We start from the raw sequence: 18065 nt of genomic DNA, 5'->3' as shown, positions 1-18065 counted from the left end.
GCCTTTCATACTGCCCTCAACACACACACACACACACACACATATTCCTAACCACACAAGCGCCAATCCATTTGCATCTATCACTCATACAACAACAAACAAATTTAGCATGTGTAAGTGAACAGGCAATCAGCGAATATTAACGGTAAACCCTTCATTTCTGGATGTTATTCCCAAGTGAATATTTCGTACATTCGTACCAGACCTTTACCGTAAAATTGCCAATTAAATGCCTAAAAATTCAGTCATTTGTACTGCTGAGCATGTTCATGGGTGAGCATGGGGAAAGAAGCAGCCTCAGCAGGTCCTTAAATAATCTTGTCCTAATCCATCGTTCTGATTGAGCACCTGGGTAAAGATACTCAAAGTCTTCCTCCAACAGTCTACTCCACTACATTATTTTCACTTTGCCATGTCAAGGCATTTGTTTTCCGAGTCCTATGACATTTGTCATCGCGTTCACTGTCACTTGCTGTGAGTCTCATGGAGTGTTATTCTTAACTGTCAAAAGTTTTCATGGCTGTTATTCCTAGATCTTATCAGACTTTTTGTTTTGACACCAGAATTTCCCTGTGAGGTGTGATTAACTTCTACTTTATTAATTACCTCCATTGAACAATCTAACCACCTTTTGACTGCATCCTAGTAGATCCTAATGCCCTATTTTCCCTTCTCAAAACTGTTAATGACTAAATGTCTAATTGTTAAGCTGGATGGGCTAAATGTGATTCTACTCTTATTCCTTACAATTTTAGCCTATCTGTTTCATCCAAATTTATCCTCTGATTATGATACTTTTTCTTTCTTCGTAACACTACACAATTTGTTCCTTATTTATTTATTTATCTTTTAGCAAGACTCCTCAGTTGTGTCAAACTCAGTGCCCAAGCAAGCTTCCATCCACTCTGACCCAAGCTCCACCAAGTTTGATAACGTCTCAGCAGCTTGATGCATCTTTCAGGTCTCGTGTGTCTTTCGCCGCACCTCATTGTCAGGTTGTTATCTTTGGTTGTAGTCTCAGAGTCAACTCATCCCTCACTCTTGGATGAGTCCATTTTCAACTGAGTCCATTCTCATCTTGTGAGTTCCTTCGTTCTTTGTACTTCGCCTCCGAGGATGTCGTTCTCCTCCAGGGCGTTGTGCTCCCCCCAAGCACAAATATACCGTAATTTCCGGACTATAAGTCGCGTTTTTTTTCATAGTTTGGGTGGGGGGGCGACTTATACTCAGGAGCGACTTATATATGTTTTTATAGTTGACCACTTCCCATGTTATTTTTAGTATAGTTGATCACTTCACATGCTTTTATTTCTTTATCTTGAACATATTCAAAACATAAAAAATAGAGAAAACATCAAATAAAGCAATTAACACTTTAAAGCACCATATCCAAGTCCACTGTCTGCTGTATGTACACTTGCTCCATTTTTGCTCCTCTTATATTTATTATTATTATTTATTATTATTTGTTTATTTATCATTTATTCAATACTCTTATTTATTCATTGTTAGTGCCTTCTTGTTTTTTTTTGTGTTGCTTGTATGCATATGTGTACTATCTCACCGAGGGATAGTGGAAATGTAATTTCAATCTCTTTGTGTGTCTTAGTATATAAAAAAATATATCGACGATAAAGCAGACTTTGACTTTGATAAAACAACCAAAAAAAATTATATTTTCAGACGAAACTGGATGAGGGCGCTCTAAATTTTACCGTTGTCCGTGACTCATCAACTGGGTGGGCTTAAGAAAAATGGCACCAAAAAGAAACTCATATTTTGCAGGTTACAAACTTCAAGTTGTAAAATATGCAGCTGAAAACAGTAATCGAGCAGCAGAAAGAAAGTTTGGAGAACCGTGATGTACCAATGGATTACTATTTCAAGTGACGTCAGTAGCGCGGCGCGCCGGTTGTTTACATACAAACGTGCCCACACAAGGACTACCGGCATCATTAGCGGTGATCATTTCTAAGTGACACGGAGAACAAAGAGTTTGAAGGAATTAAGGATTTGGAGTGACATAGAAGGTTTGAAAAACTATTATGGCTTTTACGCACGCCCGGTCTCTACTGAGTCGGGGGCCGACGCTCGGCCGAGTGGCTGTCCGCGAACGGTGCGCGGGGCTCGGACATGGCCATTACGCACGCCCGGTCTGTCTGGAAGTCCACGCCGCCACACGCTTGGAAGTTTGTTTTGTTTAATAAAGAGCCGTTTATCAAACCTACGTCTATCCTTGTACTTTGTTAACGCTACAATATAGTTATATAGTAGATCTGTGGAATAAAGACGAGGCTGACGTCAGGGCGCACGCGCGGCGATGTTGACAAAGGACGAGGAATTTCATTGATGGATTTAATGGAATTAAAGTGCACGGATGGTTTGATAATATTATTGGCTTGTATTGTAGTTATTTAAAATATAGTTTATCTATCGTTATATGAGCCTGTGGAATATTTTGAAGCGCAAGCGCCCTCAGCCGAGCGCACCCATTGTTGACAAAGAACGATCGATGGATTTAATGAATTGGAGTGACACCGATGGTTTTATAAACATGTTATTCATGTAATAGTTGTCCTTAATCACTCTATATGTTACGTCAGGCCCGTTCTCAGCTCTTTGTTTGTGTTTGTCACGTTAGCATACCTATCGTTTAGCCTGTTGTTGCTATTTAATGAATTGGAGTGACACTGATGGTTTTATAAACATGTCATTCATGTAATAGTTGTCCTTAATCACTCTATATGTTACGTCAGGCCCGTTCTCAGCTCTTTGTTTGAGTTTGTCACGTTAGCATACCTATCGTTTAGCCTGTTGTTGCTATTTAATGAATTGGAGTGACACTGATGGTTTTATAAACATGTTATTCGTGTAATAGTTGTCCTTAATCACTCTATATGTTACGTCAGGCCCGTTCTCAGCTCTTTGTTTGTGTTTGTCACGTTAGCATACCTATCGTTTAGCCTGTTGTTGCTATCGTTTAGCCTGTTGTTGCTCGTTCATGACTGTTTTTGGTGTGGGATTTTGTCGAATAAATTGCCCCCAAAATGCGACTTATACTCCGGAGCGACTTATATATGTTTTTTTTCACTTTTTGGGGCATTTTATGGCTGGTGCGACTTATACTCCGGAGCGACTTATAGTCCGGAAAATACGGTAGTCCTTCTTTGCTCTTGCAAAGGTCAAAGGTGCCTTAGAGCCATGCACCATTTTTCTTGATGTTCTCAGCTGTCGGTGGAGTCTCGGGATCGAGTTTCAGAGTCACTGATGGATACTGAAAAAGACAGACTGGGATACCAAACTTAAATATCATCTTCCAATTTGACATAAATTCCATAGTGCCTTCTGTTAATCAAACTTCAAATTCTACTATTATCAATAATCTAATCTACTTGAGAAGGACAGCGCCTTTCCTTCATGAGCGCTCGGATGTATTGTGATGGACCTCATTTGAACCATTTTAAATTGACAGATTACCCTAAACTTAAATTGCAAGTCTTAACTGTGATTTCTCTCAATTATACTGTAATTTCCAGAAGCTCCTCCTATTTTCAGGCCACTATCTATCTTTTGTTTTCCTAACTTTGATTTTATGCCATTCTCTCTATTACCTTTCCACCTTTCCTGATTTGAGCCTTCAATTTCTGATAAAGTTTCCAAATTTTGCCTAGTATCATCTCTATTTTGACCTCAGTATTAATGGTGTTATGCTCACTTTACAGATATTACTGAACTGTCCTGAATTTATAATTCACTGCCACTACATCGAATGCCATTTCTCAGCTGTTCACTTTTTCCATGTTCCTGTTAGGCTCCACTATTCGAATTTAGGATGTGATTTTCATATAGAGTTTCTTTTAGGTTCCTGTGTGGATCATGTTTCACACAAACAGGACATGCTTAAATTTTTTTTTTGCAAGAATCTAAACCAAAGGTAACTAATAGGTAACTAATAACTCATCTCCCCCCTGTTGTCACATAAGTGACACAACAGGCGTTGCCTTAAAAGTCATTTTGGCAAAACAGTTTTGTTATTGACATCGTCAATAACACCTTATCCATTATCACACCCTTTGTTGTTTGAATAAATATCATTTTCAATCTTGTCAATCCTTCTTCTACTTTTGGTGTCCACGCGAATGTATCTTTGACTGCTAACAGCACTCCTGTTAGTGGCTTAGCAATTTCAGCATAGTGTGGAGCCCAAGCTCTGCAGTAATGACAGAAACAAAACCCCATCAGTTGTTCTTCGTGACAGGTCGTGGTGTGTCTAATATAACCTGTTCCCTGCTCTCCCTTTCGCTGAGAGTAAACCAAGATAGTTTACTTCTGTTTTTTACCCATCCTAACTTCTGTTACTTGACTTCACTTCCTCTCTGGCCTAAATGCTGCATGAGGAGAAAGGAATCTCATCCTTACACTTCCTTTGTTTCAAAAGCAATTATCATCATTGTAGACGAAAACTTGAATTTTTGTCTACTTGAAGCCCTTTGAGACTGTTTGGGATTTAGGGCTATACAAATAAACTTGACTTGACTTTTAGATGAAAGCGTAAAACGAGCCATTCAATTCATGATAATCAGTCAACCACTGTGAAATAAGCCCTATTTTCTTTTCTTAGCATTAAATATGCTCAAAATCACTCTTTCTTCAAAGTTGTTCTACTACTTTTCACATAGTAGTCTCCAACAACGTCAACCAGTTAAGCTGTATCTTGTCATTCATTCCTGCTCATTTGCATCTCACACACGCGCACACACACAGGCACACGCACGCATGCACTGTTCTCACTCTCCTCAAGCTCTCTTCAAGCTGTCCACACAGTCATACTACATCATTCTTAATTCACAGTCCTCATTTGAATCTGTCCTATCTCAAGGTTTTTGGTAAAACAACCCACTCATTCCGATTTTGACATATTCCAAAAATTCACTCAAAAGATGCTTCAAGAGTTTTTTTTTTTTATTCGCCATGTTTGAGCGTGCCAAACAAGGAATTTGACTTCGGTAAATGCCTCTGTTCAACATTTAGGTGACTAACAACAACACTCAGGACATGTGAAGAACGAAAGATATTCTCAAACACCCCCTGATCTTAAACTCCCAAGAGGGCAAGGAAAAACTCAAAACTCCAGCTAGGGGAAATGAGAAACCTTGAGAAGAGACCACAGATGGGAGGGTCCCTCTTCTAGGATGACCAGGCTGCAATGGATGCAGAGAGGACACATAGTACAAACAGTGGAGACAAAAAAGGTGTGGCAGGCGGGATGTTATTGCACAGTAATGACTCTGAGACTCTAAGAGTGGTGTGAGTTCATCAGAGCGACAGCCTGGGAGAAGAAGCTGTCTCTGTGTCTGCTGGTTTTAGTGTACAGAGCTCTATAACGGCGTCTGGAGGGGAGTAGTTCAAACAGGCTGCAACCTGGGTGCGAAGGGTCTGTTGAGATGTTACTTGCACGTTTCCTGGTCCTGGACAGGTACAAGTCTTGGATAGATGGGAGGTTGATTCCAATTATCTTTTCTGCAGTCCTTATTGTCCGTTGCAGTCTGTGCTTGTCTTGTTTGGAGGCAGATCCAAACCAGACAGTGATGGAGGTGCAGAGGACAGACTGGATGATGGCAGTGTAGAAGGTCTTCAGCAGCTCCCGTGGCAGGTTGAACTTCTTGAGCTGTCTCAGGAAGTACAGCCTCTGCTGGGCCTTCTTCCGGACAGAGTCTATGTGGCCGGTCCATTTCAGGTCCCGAGAGATTGTGGTTCCCAGGAACTTGAAGGTGTCTGATGAGAGAATAGTATTACTGCGGATAATGAGGGGTGAAAGTGGTGAAGGGCCTCGCCTGAAGTCCACTGTCATCTCCACGGTCTTGAGTGGGTTTAGGTCCAGGTGGTTTTGGCTGCACCAGTGGACCAGCCGCTCCACCTCCTGTCTGTACGCAGTCTCATCACCGTTCTGGATCAGTCCGATGAGAGTGGTGTCGTCTGCATACTTCAGGAGCTTCACGGAAGAGTCACTTGCGGAGAAATCGTTGGTGTAGAGGGAGAAGAGCAGTGGGGAGAGGACGCATCCCTGAGGGGCTCCAGTGTTGGTGGTCAGGGTGTCAGATGTGATGCTCCCCAGCCTCACACGCTGTCTCCTGTTGGTCAGGAAGCTGGTGAGCCACTGACAGGTGGAGGCAGGCACCGCAAGCTGGATGAGCTTCTGTTGGAGGATGTCAGGAGCGATGGTGTTGAACGCCGAGCTGAAGTCCACAAACAGGATCCTGGCGTACTTTCCTGGGGTGTCCAGGTGTTGCAGGATGTAGTGCAGTCCCATGTTGACCGCATCATCCACCGACCTGTTTGCCCGGTAGGCAAACTGGAGGGGGTCCAGCAGGGGGCCCGTGACATCCTTCAGGTGGTTCAGTACTAACCTCTCGAAAGATTTCATGACCACAGATGTCAGTGCAACAGGTCTATAGTCATTCATACCTGTGATGGCGGGCTTCTTGGCCACTGGAACGATGGTGGAGCTCTTGAAGCACGAGGGCACCTCACACAGCTCCAGGGAACGGTTGAAGATCCGTGCAAAGGTGGGCGCCAGCTGCTCAGCGCAGACTTTCAAGCAGGAAGGTGACACGCCGTCTGGGCCCGGTGCCTTCCTGATCTTTTGTCTCCGGAACATCTGGCGCACTTCCTCCTCGCGAATCTGGAGTGCGGGCGCGGCCTCTGCAAGAGAGAGAGTCGGTGACCACGGTGATGGAGGTGTGAACAGAGCAGTTGTGGGGGGAGGTGAGTATGTGGATTGTGTGGATTGTGCTGCAGGTGGTCCCTGCCTTGAATTGCATTCAATTAATTCCATAAGCTTTTCATTTCCACAAAATTTGCAAATTTAGGGCAATTTTCCTTCCACTCATTCTTAAAGGCAAATTCTACATTTCACCTTTACATTTTCCCAGTTTGAAATTCACATCATTCAGCCCATTCAAATCACACTGGGAAAGTTTTTAAACATTCCCGAAATTGCAAAATTAAAACATTCATATTTTCACGTTAAATTATTACTTCTTTGTATGGCATGCTCAAACTTGGCCAATAAAAGATTGATTACAATTTCTGCAAAATTTTACAAAATTCATATTTCACCTCTAAGTTCTACACGTTTCAACTGATTCAGTTCTGCTCGAACATCATTCTGTTGTATCTCCTAAGTATTTATTCATCTTTTTTGCCTGTCTTTACCCCAATTTCTTCAAAAATTGCATTTTCCAGTTTTAATGTCTCCTTTTTTTTTTTTCTTGCAGTGCAAATCGAATAGACCCCAGTCTAGTAACTTTCCTTGCACACTATTTTAGCCAATTTCAAAATTTTAACACATAGACACACATAAACACACAGAGAACACAAGGACAATACAAAGGCCCACAACAAAAACACAGTGCACAAACAACATCAACAAACAATGCTGCGCAAACGTCTTCCTCTATTTGATGTTTTGGTTTTACTATTTTTATTTATTTTTTCTCACATTAGTGGCCTTTCATGGCTTCATTGTCTGACAATCATACTTGCGGCCTCAAGTTTGGTAACTTATTTAACGTATACTTCTCATCCCCTGATACATTGTCAGTAACACTTTGACGGGCCCCCATTTTAATCAATTTAGTTCAACATTTAAACCATAGGGATTTGGAATGTTTCTTTAGTGCAATAACAACTTTCTGTGGTAATTCCTGCTTCGACCAGTTTTCTGGTGAGGAATTCCACAGAAATTTGCCATTTCTTCCAACCATGTTACATGCAGCACAATAGCGAGCGATACGTGCTACCATTCACACACATTCACACCGCGGAATTTTCTTAACACAACGAGGTGTATTTCCGTCTACAAGTTCCATCTGTAGACCGACTTCCTATCACTTGGAATTCACAACAAAGACTCCGCCATCCTTACCCGGGTACCCTTTTTCTGGGGACTAAAATACCCCAACCACGCGGCCAACGAAGAGGTCTCACCGAGTCTCAGAGATTTCTTTTGAAGATTCCGTCAGTCATCGCTGCCGAGAGGTGCTGAACCGGACGCCGGCCTGGTGGATGAACATTGCTCCCCAGGGCTTTCCTTCAGGCGTCCTGTGACCTCTGCCGTGCACGGATTCGGCGTCTTCAACACTCCTCGGATCAGCAAGCAGATTTTCAGGAATCCCGGACGAGCCCCCAAAAATGTTGGGTTTACAACATTTATCTGAAATCAATGTCAGAGGTGGTAGGTCTTTTTGGCTTAGCGTTTTCTTCTGCGCAGAAGGACGCACCCCAGACACACCAAGTGTGGCTGAGATCCGCCCTCTTCTCGAGTTTAGCTGTGCCTTTTATTGAGAAAGAAACAATTGGGCAAGTGTACATGATCGAGTAGGTTTCCAGACAAGAAGGACATAATTATATCTCATTACCACAGAACAAAGGGGATACTCTTATGGACGGAGCAGTATGGACGTCTCATGACCATTAGCTTAACAAAGACGTAGTCTCAGTGCCCCTGGGAATACATAGCTGTGCCGTACTCATGACTTCAACTTAAATAAGACCTTTGTCTGGTTCAGCCATCCCATGACAATCTCATGATCTGTACATGTCTAGCTAACTGTGGGGCTTATTGTATAGCGTGGCTAATGACTCCAGTCATTAGCCGGCCATATGCCCCCAAGTCATTATCACGAGGCCTGATGGTCACATACTGCGGAGAATCTTGCACACAAAAGTAGATACATAGATTCCAATGATAAAAAGTGTATTATTTCCAACATACCCATTCTGTGAATGTCTCAATACTAGAACCAGGAGCTCTATAGACAGCTTATAATAATGTATTTTTTCTTTTCAACACAAATCTGTATCGTGAGACATTCAAGAAGATTGTCCACCACCTGTGTCATAGCCTCTACAATCTTGAATTTCATATTCAAAATCAACATATATTGCAACACCACCCCCACCTTTACTCTGTCTGTTATTATGTATGAATTCATAGCCTTCCATCTCAAAGTGAATTCCCTTCTCAAAGTGAATTCCCTTATAATGTGTTTGAATGCTACTAAAATTTTTATATAGACTCCGGCTATTGAAATGGACAATAGATAGCTTATCTTTTGTTAAGATGTCCATATTGTACTGATCATTGCTGTAATAATAACATGTGTTGTTTGTGGTGGAGAAGAAATTATTGTCTGGGCTGATGTCCTGATGTATGTCCAGAGTGCTGCTTTTACTGTAATCAAACGTTAGTTGGAGTTGTTCATGTTCTTGTATCCACTGTGTTACATGTCCATTGTTGCTTGATGTAGGTTGAGTAGTGTCCCTGAGCATTATGTTTGTGTTTTGTGTTGTTACCTCCATTCAGTTCCAAGTCCACTCCAGTTGATTTTCTATTGAGGATACTTATTCGAGCTTTTCCAGTTCCTCAATACTCCTCACCATCAGTATCTTGGCCTCTTCTGGTGATCCATTAAGCTTGATGTATATCTTGCAATTTCTGGTCCATGTACTCTGTATTTTTTTCATTCTTCTCAAGTGACGTGCTTTCTTTGCAATATCCGCATTGGTCTTTGTCAAATGTTCATTCATGTAGATGTCTGTGCCTTTGAACAACTTACCCTGCTTTAGAAGTGCAACTTTGTGCTTCCTCTTGACAAATTTCAGAATGACTGCTGGCTTGTCATTCCTGTTTCTTCTGGGCAGTGGATGACATGCTTCAACCTGGTTGGAGTCCATAGTTATTCCTTTAGTTTGCAGAAACTCAGCTACCTGTTGCTCGACTGAGCTTGCATGTTGCTCACAGCCATCGTTACCTGCCATCACTGCCCTTGCATAAGGTATAGGTTTAATTGCTATTCCCGTGATGACAATGTCATTTATTCTTGTATATTGCTCAACGTCTGCTACCCGATTTTCAAGGTAGGCAAGCCGCTTGTCCTTCTCAGCATTGAGCATACGGAGCGGAGCGTCTTTACCTCTTCCACCAGTGCCAAGATGTTTTTCTGCTGCATCCTTACAGCAGAAACTTCTTCCGAAAGAAAGTCAAGTGACCCTTTTATGTCCTCGACCTCCTCCGTGGACATGGTTAGGTTTTTTTTTTTTCGGCCCCATATTGCTCACGTTGGTCGCAGCTATCTCTTTGACAGCTCAATCAGCTATTCCCTGGTAAATCAGCTGTTAGCAGTCTGCTAACAAACTCGCGGGTTCGCGATCTGCTTAGATCGGTTACGTTTTCTTGTATTTCCTTTCACTAAACAGCACAGGGATGGTTCGTCTGTGGCAACAAATTAACAACAGAAACTGCACAGGAATGGACTGTCTGTGGCAACAAAGTTACAACAAAAAACTGCACAGGAATGGACCGTCTGTGGCAAAAAAAGTGACAAAAGTGACAAAAAAAGATCTTCTTGAACTCCTCCATGTTCAAAGTTCCACTGGGACTGTCAGGTTCTGCTGGACTCAATGACGCTGACGCCGTCAAATACCCTGCTTTCCCGGTGTCTTGAAAGTTCCTTAGCTCAGCTCAGCATCTGAATTGACGGCACCTGTTTTTTATTGAGCACATTTGTTAAACGAAAACAATAAAAACAATACTTCCTGTGAAGCATACATCAAAATAAAAGCCCCAATGTATAGCGCACATATACTAACAGCCCCACTTGTTCTCATATTGGTAGATAATGCAAAATAAAAATATATAAAATAAATGAAAATATAAATATGAATACAATCTAAAAATGATCAAATATAAATAAAATTGATGTTTTCAAGGTTATTCAAACACATTTCATAAACATAAATCTCATTAATCTTCAAACAGAAGTACCACAAAATTCATCATCTGATAAATACATTTCATAAACATAAATCTCATTACTCTCCAAATTTACGTACCAAAAAATTCATCATCTGATTAACACATTTCATAAACATAAATCTCATTTCTCTCCAAATATAAATGCCACAAAATTAATCAATTTAGATTTTGATGTCTGCCACCATTTGTTCTGTTGGACAGGCGTTTACTTTGCCATCGTTAACAGTTGAGCTTACAAAATCGTATTTTATGTCAATGTGTTTCCATCAATGTCTTTGCGCAGTATTTTTAGTATTTTAGTATTTTGACTGCCTGTAATGATACCCATCAATACCATCTAACAGTTGAACTAAATACAGACATGTATAGTTAGCTAAGGCATAGCATAAAGGACAGCTAAGGGTTAGGGTTAGGGGCTAAAAAACAGAAATGGCTCCCCTCCAAAGAAACAGAAAAAATATTTTAAAAATATAATAATATAATAATGAAAACATACATCATTAAGACTGCTGGGTTAAAAATTGGACAGACCCAGGAAGTTGGGGTAATTTCACCCAATTTTGGGTTTTTCTGCAAAAAGACAACCCACTTTGTTGGGTTGTGGTGTACAATAAAATGACAACTGTCTAATTTTTTTAACTAAAATTGGGTTGGCTTTAACCCAGCATTTTTGAGGAGGTAATAAAACAAATGCGGCAAGAATGTAAAGGTCTACTCTATATCAAAGTCTGATGTAAAAAAAAAAAAAAAAAAAAAAAAAAGCTCTCGTGCAATAAAAACCTTTTTTTATTTTTTAAATTGCCTTAGCCCCGGCACAAGCAATCCTCTGCCTTCTTTCACTTGTGGTTGGGGCATACCTCTAACTTGGAGCATAAATAGTTTTTCACACTTTCTCAAATTGATACAGTCTTAACCAAGCCTTGAGCTGACGAAGGCTGCTCTGATATGAGAGGTGAAACGACTTGTAAGACAACCAGAACAGTCCAGTCAAGATCAATTTGATGCTTTGAGGACGAAAAGACCTGGATGAATGAGAATATTCACACGCACAGTGTTATGTTTGTGTACCGTTGGGGAGGGGGGGTCTTTTTTTTTGGTAAAGACTAGTACTAGCTTTTTACTCTGTACGACTATGAATGGAAAGAGCTCTTTCACTACAAAGTTGCACACAGCAATTCTCATCCAAGCCATCCACCGTTTTGTAGAATCTATTGGTAATCCTTTACATTATATTCACTTATTTTTCCTGTCTTTTCAACCGCTTGTTTTGTTTTTGCTGTTTGAATGGAGCTGGAAGTTAACACGGTATTAGTTTGCTGCTCACCGGTGAGATCTTAAGTGCTTATGCATTTGATCCATTCACATTCGCTAGACCTACATTTTAGCTACATTCACATAAGCATTCACGGCACTAGCTTTGTCTAGGTCGTGATAGGGACAACTGTGCTTTTAACAAGAGCAGCTGATTACTGTAGTAACCAGCCCCTTAGCGCGTGCACCCGCACACACATCACACACACATACCCACGCACACACATGCAAACACACACGCACACACACACACACTCACACACACACACACGGATCTTCCTCATTCCCCTTAAGTAACTGGAGTCTCTACAAATATGCAGCATTCGATTAGCGAGCAGGAACGGGATTGGACAGAGCAGTCTTACAAAGAAGTCTCACAGATCGTAAAACCATCAGTTTGTTTTATGCGAGTCTGGAGTGTATTTAACAAGAAAATAAAAAGGCATTGAAACCAAGGTCTCGTTTTTAAGGGTGGTTTGTACAAGAAGGCGAAGCACAAATGATACTGGAAACAAGAGAGTATAGTTTAAGTTGATCCTCTTGAGGAGGATTGTGCCTCATGTTGGATTTTGTCCACAATTTAGGGAGCGCGTTATCTGCGCCTCACGGCAAAAGCCATTGCCAATCACCTGTTATCCAATTTACTCACTGCGTGCTCGTTTGATTTCTTCAGATTTAGGAAAATGCTAAGACACTGAAGCACAAATTAGACTTACACAGGTTGATTGAGTTCAATCACAATTCTTGTTCAGACAGCTCTGTTTTCAGGAAAGTACAATACAGCGCTGGGCCCTTCAAGAGCGGAAAGTCTCCATTCAGAAAAGGCAACGTTCAAGGTTCTTTGATCAGCTTATATTAAGTTGCGCATTGTGGGCCGAGATTGATGGGTGATGAGTCTTTGGGGTTGGGCAAGTTCGCCATGGGAGTGGGTGCTGGTTATGGGCGATTCGGTGTGTGATTCCATCCCGTCTTTCGGCCTTGGCGATCATCTTTGGCCGAGTCCTTGGCTGGCTCCCTCTGGCACCTGCTGGTTTTATCTCCACGTGACCTTCCTGTGAACATTCTTCTCCAATCTTGGACATACACTGTCGTACCTCATTTTTTTCAATTTTGTCATTTTGTACGAAATTATGTTATCTTTTGGCTGTGACATCATTAATCTATTGCTGTTCCCTGACGATGTAAAGTTTGTGCTTTTGATACTTCATGTCTTTGCTTACGTCATTATATTCTTAGTTTAATCATGCTTCCAACCGTATCTTTTCTTTGTTAGGCAAAATATTTCCCTCTGTGCAGAGCGTTCAGTAGCAATCAAAAACTGGCGTCTAGCATTAGTCAAAACATAAGATACAATCAAGTACTGAACGGTCAAGACGACTCTGGCCGTGTCCATGATTTAGAGAAAAAACATCAGGCATGCAGTTCCTTAAGGGTCATTAAGCTATTTAGGCAATAATATCAAAAGTCATTTGTTATTTCAAAGTGCTCAGAAATATATATCAGATCATAAAGTTATAAAAACCTTTCTCATCACCACTTATCAAAAATGTCTAGTTATGTCTTCTTTATTGATTTGGTGTGTAGGTATAATTATATGCTTAAAATGTTTCTTTTATTTATTTAATATGTGAATATGCTTATGTACTTTATTCAATGAGGTTTGAGCATATCTGTTTTTGTAGCTAGGCAGGACTTTTTGTATTTTGACCCCATCCCTTCACTCACCTCCCAGAAGCCATGTTTTTAGTCACTTGTGAGTTGCTTGAAGAACGAAAGGGGAAGCCTTACTGATGGTTGTAATAGTGGGCGGGTGAGGGGGAGTTTTAGAAGCCATATGTCTTGCTGCTATTTTGCATGAACAGATGGGCTACTAAGTTCTCACTCGGGCTCAGTGTTCAGGGCTGTGGATTAACTATGGTTTTACAGTTCTCTCTGAGCACTGATGCTGCTCTTTTCACAGGGAAATTGTACACTCAAACAAGAACACTATGTGCAAAATCCCATTTTTCTGTATCCAAACTGCGTACATAAACTGGATCATTTATTTAGGGTTGGAGCAACCTGGTCTTCGTCATCGTATTGTCATATCCACAAATCTAATAATAACCTATCCATAATTCTTTAACTGAATAAACACTGCTATGTCGTGTTTGTTCTTTCTCATTCCGCTGTATACAGAGTTCTAGTTCATTCCAAAGGTGTTTAGTGAATTTCAGTCAGTGGTGGATGCTGGTCTTTCAAGAAGGGGAAGCTCAATTTCGGCCTACATCGTCGGTTTATTTACCTGCTGATCGGTAGGGACAGAAACTGTGATAGGAGTCAAAAAGAGTGATAGAAGTCAGTCTCCAAACACAAGCAGCTACAAAAAGAACCCACCAGAAAGAGAAGCTCAATTTGTCGCTAGCCGTTTCTATCAAAGAAAATGTCGCTAAGAAGATTAGGAAAGTCTCCGGTTCAACTCCAAATAGAATGAAAATTTAAAATGCTTCCACGGATGTTTACACAAAAAGATTGCTAATTCGCTCATTTCGCTGTCAATCAAAAAGGGATTCAGCCTTAGACAGATTATCCAATCATCATGCAGAAGCTGAGAGTCAGGGCCGGATGCCCCATAGACCCCCAGAGATGCTGGTTGTCCGATGGGTGGGACAAAGCTCAGCATTTATCCAATGACTTGTCTCGTTTCACTGCACTTTTTGCTTCCCTATTGAACTCGGTGGACACCCAGTATCTACACTGTTTAAAGCACTGTTTAAAGCACTGTGAAGCTGCGGAAATAAGTGAGAGGAAAGCCACATCGTTACCAGTGATAAGAAGCTGATTCTGAACAAAGGTTGAGCTCATTGTAGCGCATATTTAGTCAATCACATGTACACACAACAGTATATATTGGATCACTTATTTTATTACATTTTAGGAAAAGCTGAGCTTCCCTTGCCGTCATAGAGTAATCACCTCTGATTTCAGTATAGAGCGCTGTGTTGGCCAGTCAATAAAAAAAAAGTCCCAATGATCATCGTCACACACACATCTGGGTGTGGTGAAATTTGTCCTCTGCATTTAACCCATCCCCATGTGATTTTGATCCATCCCCTGGGGGAGAGGGGAGCAGTGAGCAGCAGCGGTGCCGCGCTCGGGAATCATTTGGTGATTCAATAAAGATTCAACAAACTCAATACCTTGTTTTCTGATCTGGGATACAGTCATGCTGGTCAGATGTCACATTTAAAGAAATTCTAAAATCCACACCACCTATTGTATGATTTGGATAAATGTATGTACCTGTAGCCTTAAGGTGTAGGTTTTATATATCAATTGTAGGGACTGACCTATATGCAGTTTTTGAGTCTGAGGCCAATGCCAATTTTTGGCAGGAAAAAACACTAATTGCGTATTATCCAGCAAAATGGTGTTGAAAACTAGCTGCAAAATGTATATGACCATACTAGATAATTAGGAGATATTTGGGGACATGCAGATGAAGTTTAATCAGATTTGTTCACTGTGGGAGAACATTTATTCACTGAGTTAAAAATTGTATCAGCTAACCTTGACGCAGGGGATCCGTCCACCAGGATAAGTCAGCCGTCTGCTGCCAGCAATGGTTTGGGAATCTCTGTTAGCCAAACAAACAACAGCCAGAAGGTGGTGCATTACAGAAATTGCTTTTATGGCACGTCGTTCCCTATGCTTACATTAAACATTAAAATGCTACTCTTTACTCTTACTTGTCCGTAAACAGCCGCACACAGCTTAGCACAAGTAATTCAGTCACAGGGGAAAAGTCTTTTGCCAGCTTTTTGAAGCCTTTGAAACAGGGCTCACCAACTCCGGACCTCAAGGCCGCCTATCCAGCCCGTTTTAGGTGCAGCCCTACTACAGCACACCTGATTTAATGATCACCTGACCAGCAAGCGCTATCAAAGCCTGATAGCGATTCTTATGATTTGAATCAGGTGTGTTGCAGTGAGGATGCATCTGGCAAGTTGGGTCTCCAACTATCAAGTGATGGCTAACTTAAAATCATAATAGTGTTATCTTTAATAACTCATAAAAACCTTTGTGGTTCAAACAGGTCATAATGAGAACATGACATTAAACATTGACACCTCTTGCGTTTGGTGAAACAAGCTGTATTAAAATTAGGGCTGCTCATTATTATAATTATAATCACAATTTTGGCTCCAGACAATCTCAAAATTCATGTAATCGACGACAAACGATTATTTGGTGTTTCCGTTCTGAGACGTGCATGCGGAACTCAACCGCAACGCCCCCGCATGTGTGGAGAGTGGAGATCCTGGCCATATTTAACAGGCAATGTTGGACCTTAACGCATTCAATGAATGGAATTTTTATGAACTCACTAAAATATTTTGGATGAACGTTAACTCAACATAGCGCATTTTTGCTCTGTGGACGTTTTTGTGAACACACTCATTTTGGGGTCATGGAATGGTTTTGAACAGCAGTTTACTTTTGTTCAAGAATGCCTGTTTTTCTCTTCTTAGACTTCAAAATAAAACCCCGCAAAACACATTTAGATAAACCAAATCAAATTTTTGTTTTTCACATTGAATACTTAATTTGTACATGCTTCATTTCCAACCTGAGTTTGGCCCCTACAGCAGATTGTTTGTGTTCTGTGTGTGTGTGTGTGTGTGTTCTGGACCACAGACATGTTTTTGTTTCAACTCATTAAAGAAAAACAGAATTCAAGCAATTCTCTCTTGTACATAAGATAGGTATTTAAGGTGATAGCACCTGGATATTAGTGTGAATGGAATGGGTGAAAATGAGAAAATGCCAGGGTAAGTGCTCGAAGCAACCTTTTATTTATTGGGGGAAGAAAAGAACCATAAACTTTTCATTTTTGGAACCATAAACTTAGGTCATAAAATTTCAATTATGAACTGAACAAGTTCCTTTTAAAATTTGTGAACTGAACTTTGAAATAGTTTGTGGCGAAAATGAAGTTTTCCAACACTGTTAACAGGACAGTCTTATGTTCAATAAATACTGTTCCAAACATGTTCAATAAATGCTTTTCCAATTTTAAAAACTTAGTCGTAAAAATAATCATGATTTCAATATTGAACAGAATAAACGTGAATATGATTTTTACCCATAATCTAGCAGCCATAAATTCAAATACAAACACACGTCTGACCACAATATACATAAATTGCTGTTTATGTCTGATGTACAGTATAGTCATTTTTTGTCATGCTATTATTTTTTTCTTTTATGTATAGGTCCTTTTCGTATCTTCCACCTTCCCCTGTTTAAAAAAGTACAACTAGGATAAAACAGATTTTCTAAACTTTATTTCCTCAGGTGTATGTGTGAACTGTGTGGGTAACACCCAGGGCAACAATTGCGAGGAGTGCAAGCCAGATCATTACCGCAGCCGTAGCACTGCCCTGACTGAAGACTGTGTCCCATGCCCTTGCTCCAATTCTTCCTCCACTGGCACCTGTCACACCGGTGAGTCCCTGACTACACACACATGCACGCACGCACGCACACACACACACACGCCCTCACATACACCCACAACGCGAGGAACCGTATTGGGTGTCTAAATTTTAATGGATAGAACACCCTTCACAAAATGCTTGAACATTCTAATTTCTCCTTGTCATTCAGTAAAGGCAAAACTAATAATCTTCATGCATGTCAATGGCTGCCTTATGACGGTTGAATCCCTTGGTCAAAGTAATATGTGACCCGCTGTAGCAAAAGCATAAGCAAATAAATGTACAATGTGACCCACGTTTTCAAAATTAGGTTTTGGCACCAAAAAGGGAACCATCTCAGCTTTCCAATAATATACAGGGGGTTCTCGGTTTACGACGTCAATCTGTTCCTATGCAGCAATGTAAACCGAATTTGGGTGTTAGTTGAAACAATTATAACAGAAAACAGTACAATA

At 40.8% G+C, this 18065-nt stretch overlaps 1 protein-coding gene across 1 annotated transcript in view; it reads left to right on the top strand.

Moving 5' to 3' along the window:
* LOC125994758 (multiple epidermal growth factor-like domains protein 9) overlaps positions 1–18065 on the top strand; it is a 67602-nt gene that overhangs the window by 40364 nt on the left and 9173 nt on the right. Inside the window, exon 4 of the mRNA XM_049764268.2 lies at positions 17468–17617. Coding sequence (XP_049620225.1) covers positions 17468–17617 — 150 coding nt within the window. The remainder of the gene's footprint in view (positions 1–17467; positions 17618–18065) is intronic.

This window comes from Syngnathus scovelli, chromosome 3 (assembly GCF_024217435.2).
Source record: "Syngnathus scovelli strain Florida chromosome 3, RoL_Ssco_1.2, whole genome shotgun sequence".
NCBI classification, from domain to species: domain Eukaryota; kingdom Metazoa; phylum Chordata; class Actinopteri; order Syngnathiformes; family Syngnathidae; genus Syngnathus; species Syngnathus scovelli.
The sequence above is the reverse complement of the archived record's forward strand: the minus strand, read 5'-3'. Positions and strand labels throughout refer to the sequence as shown.